The 19,381-nt window shown below is 46.6% G+C and overlaps 8 protein-coding genes across 8 annotated transcripts; 3 read left to right on the top strand and 5 right to left on the bottom strand.

Moving 5' to 3' along the window:
• Positions 1-1,171: 1,171 nt before the first annotated feature.
• N7509_007422 (GNAT family N-acetyltransferase) lies at positions 1,172-1,675 on the bottom strand (the record flags this gene model as incomplete). Its single annotated transcript, XM_056632059.1, has 1 exon — positions 1,172-1,675. One exon carries the CDS (start codon positions 1,673-1,675, stop codon positions 1,172-1,174), a length of 504 nt encoding a protein of 167 aa, XP_056487610.1.
• Positions 1,676-2,368: 693 nt separating this feature from the next.
• Positions 2,369-3,678, bottom strand: N7509_007421 (uncharacterized protein; the record flags this gene model as incomplete). The annotated part of the gene is made up of 4 exons (XM_056632058.1): positions 2,369-2,581; positions 2,992-3,086; positions 3,501-3,513; positions 3,673-3,678. The coding sequence occupies 4 exons, from the start codon at positions 3,676-3,678 to the stop codon at positions 2,369-2,371; spliced, it is 327 nt and encodes a 108-aa protein (XP_056487609.1).
• A 2,515-nt stretch (positions 3,679-6,193) lies between these two features.
• Positions 6,194-7,477, bottom strand: N7509_007420 (uncharacterized protein; the record flags this gene model as incomplete). The annotated part of the gene is made up of 4 exons (XM_056632057.1): positions 6,194-6,668; positions 6,717-6,834; positions 6,889-7,261; positions 7,325-7,477. The coding sequence occupies 4 exons, from the start codon at positions 7,475-7,477 to the stop codon at positions 6,194-6,196; spliced, it is 1,119 nt and encodes a 372-aa protein (XP_056487608.1).
• Positions 7,478-8,427: 950 nt separating this feature from the next.
• Positions 8,428-10,251, top strand: N7509_007419 (putative isoamyl alcohol oxidase; the record flags this gene model as incomplete). Its single annotated transcript, XM_056632056.1, has 3 exons — positions 8,428-8,666; positions 8,742-8,942; positions 9,009-10,251. The coding sequence occupies 3 exons, from the start codon at positions 8,428-8,430 to the stop codon at positions 10,249-10,251; spliced, it is 1,683 nt and encodes a 560-aa protein (XP_056487607.1).
• Positions 10,252-11,863: 1,612 nt separating this feature from the next.
• Positions 11,864-13,113, top strand: N7509_007418 (putative glycosyl hydrolase; the record flags this gene model as incomplete). The annotated part of the gene is made up of 3 exons (XM_056632055.1): positions 11,864-12,337; positions 12,390-12,646; positions 12,705-13,113. 3 exons carry the CDS (start codon positions 11,864-11,866, stop codon positions 13,111-13,113), a joined length of 1,140 nt encoding a protein of 379 aa, XP_056487606.1.
• Positions 13,114-13,259: 146 nt separating this feature from the next.
• Positions 13,260-16,561, bottom strand: N7509_007417 (glycoside hydrolase family 35 protein; the record flags this gene model as incomplete). Its single annotated transcript, XM_056632054.1, has 7 exons — positions 13,260-13,477; positions 13,536-15,336; positions 15,391-15,499; positions 15,553-15,676; positions 15,736-16,044; positions 16,109-16,412; positions 16,469-16,561. 7 exons carry the CDS (start codon positions 16,559-16,561, stop codon positions 13,260-13,262), a joined length of 2,958 nt encoding a protein of 985 aa, XP_056487605.1.
• Positions 16,562-17,549: 988 nt separating this feature from the next.
• On the top strand, positions 17,550-18,282 carry N7509_007416 (glutathione S-transferase family protein; the record flags this gene model as incomplete). The annotated part of the gene is made up of 2 exons (XM_056632053.1): positions 17,550-17,935; positions 17,994-18,282. 2 exons carry the CDS (start codon positions 17,550-17,552, stop codon positions 18,280-18,282), a joined length of 675 nt encoding a protein of 224 aa, XP_056487604.1.
• A 116-nt stretch (positions 18,283-18,398) lies between these two features.
• On the bottom strand, positions 18,399-19,325 carry N7509_007415 (MBL fold metallo-hydrolase; the record flags this gene model as incomplete). Its single annotated transcript, XM_056632052.1, has 1 exon — positions 18,399-19,325. The coding sequence occupies one exon, from the start codon at positions 19,323-19,325 to the stop codon at positions 18,399-18,401; it is 927 nt and encodes a 308-aa protein (XP_056487603.1).
• Positions 19,326-19,381: the final 56 nt, after the last annotated feature.

The raw sequence follows: 19,381 nt of genomic DNA, 5'->3' as shown, positions 1-19,381 counted from the left end.
AACGCACCGTTGCATCTTCAGCCCAAACTGCGGGAATGAATGACTGATGTCAATTCGGTATATGAATGGATAGGGATCCTGATACGCAAAAAACTTGAACTTGACTGACTGCGTAATGGGTTCCTAGAATTGCTCAAGATTTGTCGTCGCATATTATTATTCTTTTCTTAAGATGGCAGCCTGGGAGGTAACGAAAGTTCTGTCGCCTTCACTTCTTATCTTTGGTAAGAAAACAACTGCATACCGAAATTTAGCATTATTAAAACTGTAGGAGTGATCTACCTTTATTCATTGCCTTCCAAGTGTTTGGAACTTGGGCCAACCCCGTTACAAAAGAATCGGGCCCTATTATTTCTCAAGATGTCGCTGAATGTGCTTCGTCGTTTTCACCAGATACTGCGAGTACCGAATCTAAGCCATTAATTTCGGCATCTAATCACTTTTGATCGATCATTCCATCCGGATAACTACTGACCACGGATTTCTCGTAATAGGGAATTCATCAGCCTCCATCCTGTGGAGCTGAATACCCTTTAAGCTCCACCTATGCCGATAAGCTACAGTCTTGCAATACTATAACCGTAAGGCAATTTAACCTTGGGATATATAGGCAATCTCATCAATTTGAAACTAACGCCCCAGGAAGTGCCCTGACCTACAATCAGACTGCTGCTCCGGACAATGCGTCAATTTAACCAACAACGCTAATTTTTGCGGTGCCTGTTCCACATCCTGTATCAAACATAGATGTCCCGGAAAAATACCTAGTTGCTGTTCAGCAAAATGCGTCGATTTGTACATCAACAGTTTGAACTGCGGGGGTGCAACACTGCTGTGAGCATACGATAAATCCGATGCGCTTTACTTGCATCGGTGTAGGAAGCAATCCGGGGTGTTGCTCAAATTCATTTGTCTGTCCAACACTTCTCGCACCCACCGGTCCTGTCGTCTGTGTAAGCTTTTTCGAATAGTCTGTTATATGTTGACGTTTGAAGCTGACTTTGCTGGAAGTGCTTGTTGCCGTGTTTACTTGGTATATGTGCTCTATCGCCAGACTTGAAGAAAAGCAGATTATTAGTGCCTCTGTGAGAAGGCTTCAGAATTTCAAGTTGGCACTATGACATCAAGTGGTATTTTCCAGGTATATAGTAACAAGCATACTATGCTGCCCTCAACTTTTTTCATCACGACTCAAGTCTTTGTAGAAATAAACCCGTTCGAACCCGTCTTCGGTCCTTCGCCCCTCCTCAGAAAATCCCAACTTCCCATAGAATTGAATATTTTCGTACATTTTAACATTGGTGTAGAGTTCCAATGCTAACATATTCTGCGATATCGCGAAGCTTTCTGCGTACTTCATCAAAACGCGACCATACCCACGCCCCTGTCCTGCTGGGCTGACAACTAAATTGTTGATCTTCATTGATTTGGCACCATTGTCACAACTGAACATAATTGCACCGATCGAGGTCTGATTGTTGTCTTTTAAGACAAACACTGGGCTTGTTTGGATCACGGAGTGATAGTCCTCTAACATTGGAGCAGGTGGTTGACCAATCCGGTGGATATATTTCGAATAGGCGGAATCAACCATGTTTTTGATGGCTGGTACATCATCGACCGAAGCTTTGGTTATGAAAACCCCGAGCTGGGTGGACTGGGAAGGGGTCGTCATTCTCTCTGTTCGCTAGAAATAAACGATGACGCCATAACAACAAAACAAAACACAAGATCGGCTTGGCAGGGGGATCTTCCGTTGCGTGGACCCTTACTAGACAGTACTGAGTGGTAGCATGAAGGAGCGAACGAGATGGTACGAAAGGTGGTGATGAGATGACTACCTGAGGCTATCCAGAATGACTAAAGGGTGGGTTCGGGATGACTCAATCACGCTTTGATGCCTGAGCCCCGCAGACACTCGCAATTATTATCCACATTAAGCGAATTCCACGCTGATAGTAATCAAAAAATGATGCATATATCGCTACGTGTATTCTCAATTCCAGCCTTTCTCTAATTCTAAGCCCGGGCCAGTCAATAAAGGCAGTGCGGATGAGAGAAGTGGAAGGAATAGCTGCCATTAGCTATTTGGTCAACAGGGCATGTGGCAGTGAAATGACAGTATTACTAGTATAATATTAATTTTGGGTAAATTAAAACTTTCGACTGACCCGATATGGGGTTCCGTCTAATTGTGGTGGCTCTACCTTATTTGGAGGGCTATTATGCTTTTGGCTACGTCATATCTTACACAGAATCAGTTCGGTTTATCGAAAAGATTCAAGAAACAGAATTGGTGTGGGTGGAGAGCTCCCATTGATGGAATGAAGGTAGGAAAAGCCAGATTAATGGATGCCAGCTGAATGTTTCATACTGTGTGGATTGTATCCTGGGTGGGAGGTAAAGTGGTCGCATCAGATGGCCCCCATCCCGGTTCCTCGGTCACTTCCCACCCAACCTCTTTCACAGTTCCGGTCTCATTATTTCGGCTTCCTGGGGTTTCGACGAGGTGGATATCATCTTGTAATCGTGTGATACCTCCTTTACGACGGCTATGTGTGGCAGTGCCTGAGCTGTAGCCCTTGAGATAGCTTTGAGCTGTGCTACCTCCTTGGGTCATCCAGTCAGATGCATGACGCCGCAAAAATTGCCTTAGAAAGGGCAGGCAGGGGCAAATGACGATGAGATTTGATTCGACATTTCTGTGTCATATTATTTAGCTTGCTTCTATTTATATGGAAGCGACAGGGAAAGACTTACATCCAAATTTGAGGTTCCGCTATTTGATACGTAGGATCAGCTGTTGTAAGGGACGGGATTAAAGTTACAAGACGCAGAATGCTTGTTATCAGGGTTCTATAATCGACATTAAAATCATTTCAACATGGTCTAAATGAAAATATGTTAGAAGTTTGGTACTTACGCGCAGCCGATAGTAAATATCGCGAGCAGACCAACTTTCTGCATCCGTGGCATATGTAAGCCACATACCAATGGAATTGGAACCACGATGAGGGCCAGGTCTATAATTATATTGGTCACTGCCGTGGCAATATACAGACCATTGCGATCAATACAGGAGCCCCCTGTAATCGATGAATTCCAACTCCTTTGAATTGGATTGCAAGCGAATATGTGTGTGAAGATTGTCGCAATGCTGTAGCCACACACCACTGTGGAGATGACATATAAAGTCCATTTGTAAGCGGACCTTTTATTCATAATGCGATGGTATAGAATCAGCAGGCCCATTTTTGCGAATGCAAGAGCAGGAACGTATACCTTCAGCTGCAACTAGAACAACCTATTATCCCATAAATTATGAGCAACGCATGGTTTCATCAATGCGAATTTTCACATACCTTCTGATAAATTCCAAACATATCTGGTGTCGCGTTCCATAGGTGTATACCGATCCCCGCATTTCTATATCCAACTGATAACGATTATTGGTCACTGATACCCACCAGAGGCAATAGAACCAGCAGGGGATAACTTACAGATGCACATTATCTGCGTGAGAAAAGAGAAGAACTGTGTATGCATTGAGACGTTGTTAGTAAACATAGAATGGATAATCTATCTCTTGTACTCACCCAAGCGGCGATAATTGACACCATTGAATGAATTGTTAGTAACCAATGCATTGCATATCGAGTCAAGGCAGCTTACCGTCATCCCAACCGAATTTGCGTTAGAGTTGGACCTTAGTGTAAACCCGCATGACTAGGAAAGGTGTACAGAGAGAAAGCCCAACACCGATCAAAGTCATATTTTCCCTCAATCTCCAGGGATTGGAGTAGTCAAAATCAGCCGTCTCTCCAGGTGGCGGGGGAATGACGCCGACTTTATCTCTCATATTGAACCGTCCTGATGCAGGGTAAAAGCTGGGCTTCAAGAAATTTTGAGATATTTCCAATGTCACCCGAGCATCGGAAATGCAAGTGTTGTCCCATTCGCGTCTATTTGAGCAGCTTTGCTGTTGAGTAATTTCTGTCAAGCTAGTAGCCAGTAGCTGACGATCAAAATTTCGAGCTGCATGATTGAGAGGCAGTGGTTCTTGTGTTCCTGAATCTGGTTAAGATCTATGAGCGCTTACCGTTAGCGCATCCTTCGCTACGTCCGAATGTATCAAACCCCGATAGCCTTGCCCATAATTCTCCACAATTCGATCCTCCTGTGAAACTGGAGTGACTTGAAGGTTTATTGAGCAGGGATTAGGGGCTCATTGTAAATACCAAGTTCCACATCCTTGAGCAAACGTGCATAACTTGTTCTTCTGCCATGTAGGAGACGCTTAGGCCCCATAATTATAGACGCATTAACGCTCGAACGGCCGAGTTCGGATGATTTTGATGCATTGCACAATAGACAGACTGGTGATCTGTTCTTGTGATGGTCGCGCTCATCTGGCCATATTTACGGAATAGCACACACTGAAACTTTTAGTATTCGGAAAATTGGATCGAATTAATCCATGCCAGCCTTCATAAGCAAACCCAAGAGAATGTGCTAGCAGAAGCGGCTTCGGTCATCGTCCATAACAACCAGGGAATCATTATACGTTCAGTAGCTGTGATAAAAGTCAAGGGCCACTGATCGGTCTCAATATGGATATCTTAGTGTTATCAAAACACGCCAGGCCTACCTAACAAGGCGAAACTGCACGAGGCACGGAGTACAGATTATGCAGGCTTCGCATCGTCCTCAATTTTGGGGTCCACAGGCCGGTGTCGTATGCAGCTGTCACATTAGATACTGCGGTCGCAAAAGTGCGAGTAAGAAAAAGACAATGAGCATTCTTAGATTACGAACATTTATTTGTAGCCAATCAAACTGTCAGACATTTTGGAGGCCCGGGACAGTCGAGGGTCAACTTGTTTGACAACGAAGGATTCGTGGGTGGGGCGGAGGTTGATCCCGCAAACCTTGACACTCGATCAAAAAATGGTGAGAGAGCGTGATGTTCCAGATGGTCCAAATTTGGTCTGTGCATTTCCTGACACCATAAAATTCCGATGGGGCTTTTGGACGAGCTTGTAGGATGGGGAATAAGTCAAGGTGAGAAGGCGGGGAAAATGAATGTGGGTCTAGACAATTCGCGCCATGAAGCCGAAGGGCCGCACCGCTGTAATCTACTGTCATATCGTGCTCGTAGGTACTATTTAGTATGCTCCTGGCACCCGGTTCAAATCTTCAAACAGAGATAGCATGTTGTATTTCTTTTTCGAGTAAGTTTACTGTAATTACTCAACTAGCCTTCCGTCATCTCTTACTATAAACAAGACCCTCTCGTATTCATTACCACTCACCTGGCACAACTAAACTCGAGGTTCGAAAGTTTGTGTAGGATGGTATGTACGTACATTATTTCCGGAAAGGAAGCTATAGCCTTCAACTTAGGATACTGAATACAAAAACATCTTGTTGGAGTCAATTCCTTACTCTCAAGTTTGAAAGAGGAAGGGGGCGGTGGTTTTGTTCAGACGTAATCAGAAGGCCACGGTCAATTCATTCCATCAAAAGTCTTTTAACCGATTATGCATGCACAATCCTTTGAGTTTTCCTATTTTTAATCAAGGACAAAAGTATTGAATAAAGTTCTATCATGGAACAGTTTCTCGTCTGTGCAGAGATCGGCTTCTCGATGTGGATATCTTGATCCACTCCAAACCGTAACTTATTCTGCGCAAATGCCATGTATGTTTTGGCGGACTCCCTGGGGCATAGATTACCGGGAAGAACATCATATTTGGCCAAAAGTTTTCAGAAGGTAGTATTGTTGTGAAACACACTTCAGATTCTCTGTGTATGATTCTCTCCATCCAGGATTTATCAGAGAGACTCAAAGGTGTACTCAGATCTGGTGACCAGGAACGTAATTCTCTCAAATTTATACCTCTCCAACTCAAAGTAGTTTGCTACAAACCAATATAAATTTTGTGCAGCTTGGCATGTAAAATATTATGGATGCCGATGTAAGTTTTCTTCCGTTTGCAACTTGAACATATCCCTTCAAATGGACCTAGTTGGTAAATCGAAGAAACAGGCGGTCGGGCTACTTCTGATATAAAAAGTAAGTTTAGAGAAAGCTGGAATAATTTGGATACGGAAGGACTTGAAGAGTAAAGGGAAACTCATTAAATTTTCTTAAAGCCGTAAGGACATATCTGTATATACATATTCAATCGATTCAAATACCGTGACCGGCATGTCGTGAAGAGTCTGATCGTGATGTGTTATCGTCGGAAACGACTTCAATGTCAACCTGCTTCGTGATCCCCGGATTCAGATCACGAGAAAAGCTATGGTCGCCGCCGGTTGCGGCGCTGTTTTCTCTGTCAAGAATGTGATCTATGCTGCCATACTCCAGGTCATGAGGTTTGCTGAACTTGCTGCGCGACTTGCGCGTCTGAGTGCCATCGTTTGGGTTTGTTCGACGGTTACTGAAAGGACCGCTGAGCTCATATGACCGAGTGACGCTAGAGAGCTTTCGTACAGACGAAATAATCAAGGGGCGAATGCATGGAATCGACGAGGTGATAATGATGATGGCGTTTTCGATGTATCCCCAGCGGATCAACTCAATTCCACCGGCAGAGCCAAGGTTTGTGATGCTAGGTAAGGTATCGAGCTTGGTAGTCTTGATGATGGATGCCACCATAGCACTTAAAGGTCAGTATATATGCGAAGAAACAGAAGCAAGAAAGACTAACACAATGCCCAGGCTGAGAAGACCAATCAAACTGATCTTGATACGCAACTTCAAGTTGAGATTCCAGAAAACAACGGTCGGAAATACGGCCAGAAATAAATCGGCAGCCGAGTTGAAAGCTATGACGGATTATATTAGAAATGTTTGAGGTGAATTAGTATAGGAAAACTCACTGTTAGAGAAGTACGCGAACTTGATGACTGCGTCTGTATCCCCGCAAGTGGTTTTGACAAGTGGATCCCAGAGGATGTTCACGTTCTTGCAAATGCTCAATGGCAAAACTGCCGATGCAATATTCCCAGCAAGCTGGATGGCGAGAATAACCCATAGTGCGATCTTGTATGCCTTGTTTGTCCCAAGAACTGCGACAAGATATATGATAAAAGACGTTCGAGCGAAGGTAGTACTGAGGGTAACGATGGGGATTTGTATGGCGATGTATTTCAAGACTAGGGAAGTGTCGTGGGTAAAGGGGTCACCCAGGGGCTTGCCGAAGCCATGATCGACGGAAAGTGTGAGAAAAACGGTCGAGACAATTGCCGAAATCTAAAGCCAAAGACGTTAAGAAATTGTGTGCAGGACTATAGTTTGGAGTAGTCAAGTCCATACCGATGCGATGATCATCAGTACATCGTCAAAGTGAAAGCGGTTGATCTTCACCTTAGCAAAGACCCTAAGGATTACAACCAAGGCCGCGATGATCACCGCGACCCAGATCCCTCGTTCGAGAGCCGGGCCGTGGTTTGGTATGGCCTCTGTCATAACGATTCCGGTGCAGGATTGGCGTGGTGATGATGCCTAGGTGCGCATTGCTGAAACTGCGTGGATATGTGCCCTTAAAAAGAAAGCATGACGATATTCTTGTGCTTGGGATTATACTTTTTAATAACTTTTGAGTCTGGTGGCTGAAAATTGGCCTTCGAGGGACAAAATTCGGCAGTGGAGGGCAACGAGTCTGGTTCACCCGCAATCGAACATGATCAGGTAAGTGCTGAACGACCTCCGGTTGCCCCTGGTTGAAGGCTAAACAATCTCCGAAAGACCAATTATCAGCAGCGTTGTTCATAAATTTCCGGACCTCTTAAATTATGTGGCTGTCCGAACAATCAAGTTCCCTGGCCCATGTAAACTCTGATCGATTGATTTCCCCACCGGGATCGACCTGATAGGGCTAGGGCTAGCCGATCTGAGACAAATTGATCGCCCATATTCGGGTGTGCCTTAAATTGCGTAACAAGATAGCAGCACGGTCTCCGTGGCTTTCCGGCTAAAGAGTTTTTGCCAACCCAACCAAGCATCAACCAAGCATTACAGCTGGAAGGATTCTGGAAGGTTGCCGATTCCGTCGATATCATGCTGGCTGGTCGAGATAGAAAAGCGTTTGCCACCAGGTTGATCGGTTAATGTACGGCTCAAGTACCGAAACTAAATGCCTCCGGAGTGACACGATCGCCGAACCATGTGGGAGTACGGAGTAACTAGTCCACCGCTCGGTTCATTCCCAGTCAACCCCATGCATATATCCACTGGTTCTGTTAGTAGTGTGCCGACTTAGACGCACTGGGGAACATCTCCGACAGGCTTGTGGACAATCAATCCTTAGGGGTTTTGCCATTTTCAGACCGAGGAATGTCTGCTTCCCCCATATAATAGCAATCGACCTGCCGATCGGCAAACTTAACCACACTTCCATTCTTTTCCTCATCCCCACCATGAAGATTTGGCTAGCAACAGTTGCGGCTCTTGCCTCAACGGCACTTGCTGAATCCCAATGTCACTGCTTGCCTGGAGATAGCTGCTGGCCCGCCACATCGGCATGGTCTTCATTGAACAACACCGTCGGGGGTCGTCTGGTTGCGACCGTGCCCATTGGCACCCCTTGCCACGCACCCACCTATGATGCCGCCGCCTGTGCGGCGCTGAGATCCAACTGGACTGAGCCGTTGCCCCAGTAAGTGATGCACGTCCTCCACTAAGTGCCATGTCGCACCCCAAGGAGTCGTGGTATACTAATCTTGGGTTCTAGTCTCGAATCGTCCTCTTCTGTGATGCAGACTTATTTCGCCAACCAAAGTTGTGATCCCTTTACCGCAAAGAATCGACCATGCCTGCTGGGCAATTTCGTCAGCTATGCCGTCAATGTTTCCTCTAGCAAAGATGTCGTCGCGGCTGTGAACTTTGCCCGGGAGAATAATATCCGTTTTGTTATCAAAAATACTGGCCATGAGTGAGTTTTCTTTTCCAGTTCTTATTTTTGGGTTTATGCCACTGAATAATTGCTAACCATACTTAGTTACCTTGGCCGTTCGACCGGTGCCGGTGCTCTCTCTGTATGGACCCACTACCTGAATGCTATTGAATACAAGCAGTGGTCGGACTCTGCCTACCAGGGTGCTGCATTCAAGGTCGGTGCCGGTGTTATGGGTTATCAAATTCTTGAGGCTGCCAAGTCCAAGGGCCATGTCATTGTCACTGGTGAATGCCCAACTGTTGGACTGGCCGGTGGTTACACCCAAGGCGGCGGTCATAGTGCTCTGAGTACAGAGTTTGGTCTCGGCGCCGATCAAACTCTCGAGTTTGAGGTTGTTACCGCGGCTGGAAAGAGTATAGTCGCTTCTCGGTCTCACAACGCCGATTTGTTCTGGGCCCTTAGCGGCGGTGGAGGCGGCAACTACGGTGTCGTTATATCCGTGACCGTGAAAGCTTACAACGATGCGCCCATCGCCGGCGGTTCTGTTCAATTCACCGCTGCGAATATCACCACGGACACCTTCTACGAGGCCGTGTCTGAATTTCATCACCAGCTCCCGAAGATGATCGACCAAGGTGTTACTGTCATCTACCAGATGACTGCCAGTGTTTTCATCATCAACCCTCTGACCGCATACAATCAAACTTCGGCCGAGGCAAAGGCCATCCTCGCTCCTTTCCTCCAAACCCTGACCAAGCTTGGAATCAATTATAAGGCTGCTTTCACTCAGTTTGATTCATACTATGATCACTACAATAATTACATGGGGCCTTTGCCGTGGGGAAATCTGGCCGTCGCCGCATACCAATATGGTGGTCGTCTGATTCCTCGTGATGTTCTGGAGAACAATCCCACCGGTATGGGTACTGTACTGCGCAATCTGACTCAAAACGGTGTCATTGCTGTTGGAGTTGGTATGGATGTCTCAACCCCTGGCAATGTTTCCAATGCCGTTTTCCCAGCTCTGCGCAATGCTGCCATTACCATGCAAATTGGAACCATGTGGAACGAGACTGCTCCCTGGTCTCAAATGGTCGCCGATCAGTACAAGATCACGAATGAGTATGTCCCACAGCTGGAGGCTCTTACTCCGGACAGTGGCTGCTATCAGAACGAGGCCAATTTCCGTCAACCGAACTGGAAAAAGACCTTCTTTGGTGACAATTATCGTCCCTTGCTCTCCGTGAAGCAGAAGTGGGACCCCAGTTCCTTTTTCTACGCCTTCAAGGGCGTGGGTAGTGATGCCTGGTCTGTCTCCGAGTCAGGACGGATGTGCCGCGCTTGAAGAAACTCCTACCAAAATTTTTGATATAGGCAGCGAATCTGCAAACTCACCTGGGCAGACTTAAGAAGTACCACGGTGTTGTGAAGGATATATAAATGCAGTGATGCAGTATACTAGAACATGAGATATTAATAGCGAAATTGAATTTATTCCCGCAAGGCTAATGAACTGAATTCGATGAAGAAAAATAAATGTCTTTTTTCTTCAAGTTTTCCAGATGCCTGAGTCACTTATCTATAAAATATTATGGTATGTGTTGAGCACTGCCCAGGTCACGGTGGAGATCCATGATGGAAGTTTCGAAGGTCCACCGATGAAATCCATTCCAGGTTTCATTCAAGTTAGTAGTTACTACTAGTAGTAGTAGGTTCCAGACACAGTCCAAGGTTCCAGCAGAGGAAAAATGACTTGGCAGGTGTTCCCAAGGTCCTCACCTTGGAGGGTTCATAAGTTATAAAACCATGTACTACTGTCCCAACCCACCTCGCTATATACATTCCTACCTAGGTACCGTCGGAGTCTATCTCCTTTCAAGTTCCAAGGTTGTTTTAACAAGCCTACGCACAGAAATATACCAGCTAAGTCCGAGTCATGTTATGGACATAGTACCACTTGACAGATCAAGAGGGCATCCCTTTTTTGGTTGAGAAAAGCGAGTATTAGCCCAGATCCTGAGGGAAATTTGGTAGGCCAGTGTCAGTGCAGACAATAGCCGCTGGGCCTGCTGGATGCACGCCGTGAGACATTTAGCGCCAATGGGGAGCATTCTGCAGGTCACTTCTCTCTGACGTCAGGAACTGACACGCGCATTGACACATGGCCAACATGAGAAAAACTGCGTGTCTCATGGCGACCGAGATGTGTCTAACATTCCTAGGTTGGCAGATAGAAGGATAGTCACCTGGGAGTCATGCCCAAGGAAGGCCAATCAGAATGAAATTCCGATTCAACTAAGCCCATTGGGGGCTAATTATAACGCAGGGGTGGAATCGACGAATCATGTTTGCGAGATACAATAATAAATTCAATGGTTCAATTCACCGATGGCTCGTTGGTTGAATGTGCCCGGTTCAAAGACTTTCTTGGGCAGGTCTCAGAATAAGAGCCCGAGCGGCGCTTGATCATATCGCGCATGTCATTAATTCCGAACAGCAATGCATGGAAGCCAAGCCGGGGGTAAAGGTCTGGCAAGGGGCTCCGATCCAAAACACTGTGGAGGTGACAACACAATCAGCCGGCTATCCCTTGATATGATCACATCGGTTTGGAAGTCGACTGCAGTCCGAGCAATCCGCTGCGCTCCACAGAGGTTTTACGTATCTATGCCAATGACCTATAGCCTGTGCCTGCTCAACCCAGACCTGTATGATTTCGACAACTTGTGATAAAGTCGATCCTGCAGATCAGGGGGATAGAGAAGTGGGCCCGCCCTACCTTGAGCGATCTCTTCTGCCAATCAAGTCGGCTGGCGACAAGAATGCATACTTATTCTCCAATTCAATTATGTGTCTAAGAACCTGCATTTCGCGCCGAAGCTATCATATTTAAGCAGCGCGTCTTCGCTCCGGATTACCCCTAAGTAGGTCATTTCATGCTGGCACATCCTCGAACAATGTTGTTCTCTCGTGGTCTTTTTGCTCCGGTACTCATCCCTTTCCTTCTATCAGGCGGCACTCTTGCCAACGACGCCCTTGAACGAGCAGAAGAAGCTTTGCGCACGCTGCAGGACTACTACAACGATGGTACTGGGATGTGGAATACCATTGGATGGTGGAATGGCGCGAATTGTTTGACTGCGATTGCAGATCTTGCTTTAGTTGATCCATCAGTGGTGGAGACTGCTGACTACGTCTTCAACAACACTCTGAATAAGGCACCACCCTCCAACCCCAATCCCGGTCCCGAAGTGAAGGCAACCTCCAAACGGTCATTGTATTCCCGAGCTGGCGGCTCAGCGAACGCATCGCAGTGGCTCGACTCCGCTTATGATGATGACGCGTGGTGGGCCCTCGCATGGATTGCTGCATACGATGTCACGGAGGATAATACCTACCTATCGCTGGCCGAAGGTATCTTTGCTGCTTTGGTTTGTATTCTACTTGATTCATATACAAACATCCTCGCGCTAACGAACACAGACTAAAGCTTGGGGAACTCGGTGCGGTGGGGGCGGCATACCATGGAACCCTACGGACGGATACATCAATGCGATTACGAATGAATTGTTCCTCTCTGTGGCAGCGCACCTATCCAATCGCGTCCCATCAAGAAAAAGTGATTATGTGAATTGGGCGATCAAAGAATGGGACTGGTTCACCGCTCAGGGGTTCATCGGTGAAAACAATACAATCAACGACGGATTATTGGACAATTGCCAAAACAACGGTGCTACAGTGTACGACACCCCAGTCCCCTAAGAAATCATTCGTTCATATATTTTAACGATTGAATAGATGGTCCTATAATCAGGGAGTTGTTCTTGGAGGGCTCGTCGAGCTGAACAAAGCGGCCCCCAATGACACCTACCTACAATCTGCGAATAAAATTGCACAAGCTGGGATTGATACACTCGCTGATTCGAACTACGTTATTCATGATTGGTGTGAGAATACCGATTGCGAACCAGATGGTACCCAGTTCAAGGGAATATTCATGCGGAACCTGCAAATGCTGCATCGAGCATCGCCAAATGAGATCTACAAAAAGGTCATACAAAATTCCGCGAATAGCATCTGGGAGAATGATCGGAACGAACAGGGCCAATTCGGTGTAAACTGGGCTGGTCCTCCTTCCGCTGGAAACATAGATGCCTCGACGCAGAGCTCAGCCTTTGACGCGCTGGTTGCCGCAGCGGCAATCTAATTATTACGACAATGAAATGAAAACTATGTTGCTTGATTCCACGCCCGCCTATGAGACAAAGCTATCAGTCTCATGTAAAGATCAGAAGTACTCAAAATGACATGATCCGTAAGCGAGTTCCTCATCACCAAGAAATGCTCCTTCATCTAGTAGGCCCCCTGGCGCGACACCCAAGAAGGCTGTGGGGCAGGATCCGGCTTCGTGTAACCTGAGCGGGTTACAGCCGTGGGGGTCAGTTCAAGATTTACGAGCTGGGCACCTTGCTCGTCTTGTGCCCAGAGAGTTAATGCAATATAGTTCAACCCGTTGTGGTTCAAAATCCCTTCTGGTACCGGAAAGGATACCTGTGGGCCGAGATTGTTGACTGAAAAAGCTGTTAGCCTTCATACCCTTGGTGGGCGGGGTTTCGGAGTAACACTCACTATATTTGCCAAACTGATACCCGTTCACAAAGAGCTGGCATCGGTAATTTGATCCAAAACTGCCGGATTCAGGTGATTCCGCTGCAGATCCATTGAACACAAAGCTCATCGGGACGTCCCATCCTTGGGGAATATCTAGACTGAAAGATGTAGTGAAAAATCCAACGCCGGCTGTTGCAATTCCGTCTTTTATTGGGCTAGATGAAAGCCATTTCGAGGCTGGCGGCTTCGTATTATGATAGCCTTGCCTCTCGGCATACATGGCACCTTCGTTTAGAGGTCCTCTGGCGAGATCATGATACTGTTCGCCGCCAAGATTTCCCGTAACTTTCCACGAAATATCAGTTTGGCTATGGTTTAGCAGCTGGTAGCTGAGGATACCATGCGGAAACTTGATTGCATCAGTACCGGGGGCCTCCTCATCTTGGCCCATATCGTCAATCAAAATGGTCAGCACATAAGACTGCCCAGCAGAGAGATTATTGGGAAACTGCAGATTTTGAATCGCGGTGGTATTTGAGCCACTCCCGGTCCAGGATCCAAGGAATGTTTCATTCAGCCAGATGGAATGTCCGAAGCCAGTTCCACCTGACACATTTAATGAAATTAATGATTCCATTCCATTTGCAACAAAATGGCCACGATAGATCAACGATCCGGTGTGGAATCCATAGTCCATAGAATACAGATTCGTAGGAGTATCCAGACCTCTAGGATTGTTTGTGGTCTTCTTCGAGCAGGGTGTCCATTTTGAATCGTCATAGCCGGGTTTTATTTCGGGTAATGAATCAAGGAACTTCCAGTCTAAGTTGGCTAGACTTGGTATTTTGATTTTGGGAGGGTTGTACTCCAGCGTTGCTGTCAATTTTCCCGACTTTGTGCGCGAAGTCTGCACTTCATTTTCATTGAAAATGATAGTTTTCAAGTTGCGCATCGGAGCAGAAATTACCTCAATCTCTGTTGTGGCATTGATGTCGCCTGTAACTCGAATCGTCTGATCCTCAATCCAAATGGAGCGAATGAGATTTCCGCCCTTCACGATGACCATATCCTTAGACGGCGAAGAAAAATTGCCGATCGGCTCTTCAGCGGCCAATTCCAATGGCCAATATTCGTAAGCCTCGTTTCGCCAAAGAAGGTGTATCTCGAGATCAGAAACGCGCACTATGCGGCGTTCTCGCTTGACCTGCCATTGTATCACCCATGCTTGGCCTTTCGGAGTGAGGGTGACGTCGGAACCCTCAACAACAGTCGGATTTCCAAGATGACGAGACAAAGCAAACTCATGAAGCTCGCCTGCTCCGCCGTAAAGAATCAGTACACGTGCCGAACCCGCTCCGCGTGCCCATGTGAATATCTCAGCTGTAGAGTATATCAGATTAATGCCGTCCAGATTATAATCTGTAACGTGGAACTTGGAATCTCGCCCGTTGAGATTGAGGTGGCCACCAAGCTGTGGTATGCTGATGTTTCCAATGCTTGTGGGTAGATGCAGTGTATATTTGGTGTTGCTAGTAGAGCTGAAGTTGGCGTGCCTTACTAGGTAGAAGTTCGTTTGTGTGTCGTTTCCACGGAGTGGGGTTACAGCGATGGAAGCTGGAGCCCCGTAGGAACCATTGAAACCGAATCCTGGCGTTGCTGTCAAGTATGCTCGTGAAACCTTCAGGAAGTTTGCTTCCAATTTCTGCTCGCTGTACTTTTCACGCGAGATGCCCCTTGCTTCGGTGATGGCTGCGCCGTAATCATAAGAGGTATAACCTCCTTGGTAGCCAAGATTTCCCCAGTTTGTACCACCAAAAGTCTACCAAAGGTATTAGCATAATCTCAATCTATCCACCAAATGAAACTAACGAACCATGTAAATATTGAATATCTTAACGCCAAATCCATAATTATTTTTGTAAACCACTCGGACGGCCTCTTCGTTCACGAGTTCAGCGCATTTATCCTCGACGACGCCTCCCCTACCGCAAATTAAATAAGCGCGTTAACCGAAGATGGGATAGGATTGGCTTACCATCCTCCGCCTGACCCTCCTTGAAACTCGACGATGGAAAAGGGTGTGTTTGGACTGTACTTTTCATGAAGAGCTTGCCAGTCATAAGGGAATCTATAAGTAGGCCAGAATGTTGGATTACCGCCTTTTGTTCTCTATCGTCAGCAAATAGATATACGCCGGTAGCGATCTCTTCTCACTCACAGTCGTAACGCAAAGGGTACGAGTCAATTCCGTAAATATCTGTCGCTCCAAGGCCGGACCCTGGAGCCCAGTAGCCCAAGGCCTTATTGTCATTCACGATGAGAGGGACAGTAATGCCAGTATTTAGCAGCTGCTTTTCGACATATTTCATGTATTCCCGGTTCATTTGGGTCGGAAATTCCTCTTCAGATACATCGGGCCATGTTGCGTACTCGTTCTCAGGTTGAACCATGATCACAGGGCCCCCCGTGGGTGATCTGTGCTCTCTCGATAATTCGGCCCATTGTTGACATATATTTTTCCGTTGTCCTAAGATATTCAGGGTCGTCGGAGCGGATGGTCGCGTTGATGCGCAAGACCCACCCTGGAATACCTCCCGCTGTCGTCTCTGCATTGATGTACGGCCCAGGGCGAGCGATAAGGTATATTCCAGCTTCGGTAGCGGCATCGAAGAATTTATCAAGATTCCATATTCCTTCGGTGACAACCTGTCCCGGATTACCTTCGACAAGGCTCCAGTCGACGTAGAAAGATACTCCATTGAAGCCCATGCTTTTAATCTTCTGAAACACATCGAGCCACAGACCTGGAACTGGAAGTCGGAAAGGGTGAAATTCACCCGAGAAAATCATGATTCGCTCGCCTCTAACAAATACTGAATGCTTGTCCCAAGTGACCTGTCAGGGTCAGTTCAGTATAATAACCATCCTGATCTGTGTAAATTTCGACTTACTAAATCTTGCAAGCCATTTCCTGTTTCAATCAGCTTTGCATCGACAGAGCTACTTAGTAAGGCTGACTGTACTTGCAGTCCGAGAAGCCACATGGCGACTCGTAAATAATTGAAAAGTAACATCTTTCTGAAAGCAAACAGCAAGGATCATTTCAAAATTGCATTGCCAGTTACGCCAGTATTCACTGAGAGTGGGGTTTTATTAAACACAAACTATTCTAACCCCCACGTCTCCATGAATTATCCTGCGGGGTATTGGAAGAGGAGATGAATGATCAAGTGAATCTGATTGAGGGAAGATTTCGGGAATGGCATGATCGGCTAAACCCACTTCTCCACATTCCATGGAGCGAGCTTGTACATACTAATAATAAGTAGCAATCATTAAAGATCGCCGCTGTTTCAAATAGCAAGAGTGGTTGCCAAGGCAGGGTTCCGGTTAAATGAGCCCAGCTGTTTATCCATGCACAGGTGAAAAATGTAGGACGGTCGCCCTTACTTGACCAAATCCATCACCTCCAGGCTTCCAAGGTTCCAGTGGGCAAATATTACATAGCCCAGTGCTCGATACTAGTATATATATGGTAGGTACATGTTCTGTTCTAATAACAAAGACTGAATCCATATCCCGGAGTCTTCTATATGTGATAAATGTGTATATGCAATCGACCCTGCCGCATCTCTTGCCGGTTTTAAATTCATGAACACAAAAGTACCCGCCGAGTAACCAATGGGCTTCCTAGCCAGCCCTAGTAATAACCAACTCTAGGTTCCAGATATCTGAGAGCTTTTACTCACTACTATGCGCTACGCATTAACAATTATAAATTCACAAGGAAGGTCATAATCAAGTGTTAAATTTCAAGACTTGCGCGGCTACGGATTGAATTTTTGCCTTAGAATTTGTTGTAGAGGCCGTTCGCGAAATGAGCTAATCCATGGATGCAACTTTAAATCAAACCCCGAGAACCATCTAGATGACATCATGTTTCAATCATCTGCGCATTCCATCGCACCCCCCGCCTTTCTTCGTCTTAAACCTTTAACAATTTCAATCACTGCTATCAACAGTGTCTATACGATGGAAGCTCATATAAAGCCACTCCTCTTGCATGCGCATGCTACGGGTCCCAATCCGGTCAAGATTGCGATCGCCTTGGAAGCCCTTCATGTGCCATTCTCTGTGAAACTCTGGGATATGAGCGACGAGCCGGACAAAGGTGTGAAGGGTACGACTTTTCTCAAGATCAATGAAAACGGACGTGTTCCTGCCCTTGAGGATCCGAATACAGGAGTTGTGGCGTGGGAATCTGGAGCATGCATGAATTATATCCGGCGAGTATACGACCTGGGCAATCAGATTGGACCATCCGGAGGATCAGCGCAAGATCTGGTTGATTTTGAGAAATGGGAGTATTTTCTACTGTCGACTCTTGGCCCGATGACTGGACAGGTGAATTGGTTCAGGTACGCCCTGCACTTAAATCAGTCCTGGTATCCAGGCAATCACTAATCAATTCACAAGACACTATCACTCGCAGAAGAATGACGATGCGCTCCAGAGATATGTTGCTCAAACATACCGATGCTATGATGTTGTGGAGGAACAATTGAAAAAGTCAAGTGGAACAAGCATCCTACCGAGCAGAGTGAGCGCAGTCGACTATCATTTCGAGCCGTGGGTCAGACAGCACAAGTTCGCTGGCCTCTCTTTGGATAAATATCCCTTGATCACCAAGTGGCTTGGACTCATGGGCTGCCGAGAGGAGGTCCAGGAGGCGTATTGCAAAATCCAACACGATGCAAAAAAATGATCAATGCTAGTTAAAGCCTTCTCATTGCCAGATCCGCTTGAAATTTAACTCATTATTTCCTTGCGATTGATATAGTTGTAACAAATAATAAATATTGAACCTTCAACAAATTCCCACTATCTCACAAAAGAGCGGTGTACCACCCCGGTTAATATTCCCTGGGGGACAATGACAGGATACAAAAGCAATGCTTTCCCGTCATGCGATCTCCCAGGCATCTTACCGCCGCGCACATTAACCTGCATCGCTTGATGTACGATTCGGGGGTCGGTGAGGACATTATCACGCTCGGTCCTCCAGCGAACGAAATCATCTGCCGAAGCACTATTCTTGATGTGTTTGTTCATTTCATTCTGCTCGCCGACCGTCACGCATGGTGTAGGATCTCGAGCCGCAGCCTCGTTTGCCGGCGGGTAGTCATGGCCAGTATACAGTCGCGTATTGGGAGGAAAAGAGAGCAGGCGTTTGATCGATGTGAAAAGGACTCTAGCATCGCCACCGGGGAAGTCGCAGCGCGCACTACCAACATCCGGATTTAAAATACTATCCCCTGTAAAGATATTCTCCCCGATGAGATAGCCCATTTGATCGGGCGTATGTCCGGGCAGATGTAGTGCGGTCGCTGTCAGATTGCCGATCTGGAATTCCTCATCCGAACCGAATAGATGCCCAAAAGCATTCTGTAGTTCTTCTTCTGGAACATTATACCGGCTTGAGAAAACCTTCTGGGTATAAGTAACGTTTTCACCTATTGCAATTGGGACATAAGGATGGCCATTTTTCCAGAGTGCACGTTGTATGTAATAAGCAGCAGTAAGGTGGTCGCCGTGCACATGTGTTTCCAGGATCCAGGTAACAGTGTAATCCTTTTCGCGGATTATACAAAGCAGGGCGTCGGCCGAGCGACTCGTTATTGTAAAGACGGCCGGTTCGTAGTCAAGGACGGGGTCAATGATGGCTGCTTCTCTCGTCGTTGGGCAGGCCACGATGTACTGCCAGGTGCCTGTTTTCGGCTCAAATGAAGTGTGGATTATTGGCTGCATGTCGGATGGTGACTTCAATGCGCTGGCAAAGATTTGTCAAATTGGGAGACGGCACA

This window comes from Penicillium cosmopolitanum (assembly GCF_028827165.1).
Source record: "Penicillium cosmopolitanum strain IBT 29677 chromosome Unknown utg000008l:1.0-4398992.0:1.0-4402845.0, whole genome shotgun sequence".
Classification (NCBI taxonomy): Eukaryota; Fungi; Ascomycota; class Eurotiomycetes; order Eurotiales; family Aspergillaceae; genus Penicillium; species Penicillium cosmopolitanum.
The sequence above is the reverse complement of the archived record's forward strand: the minus strand, read 5'-3'. Positions and strand labels throughout refer to the sequence as shown.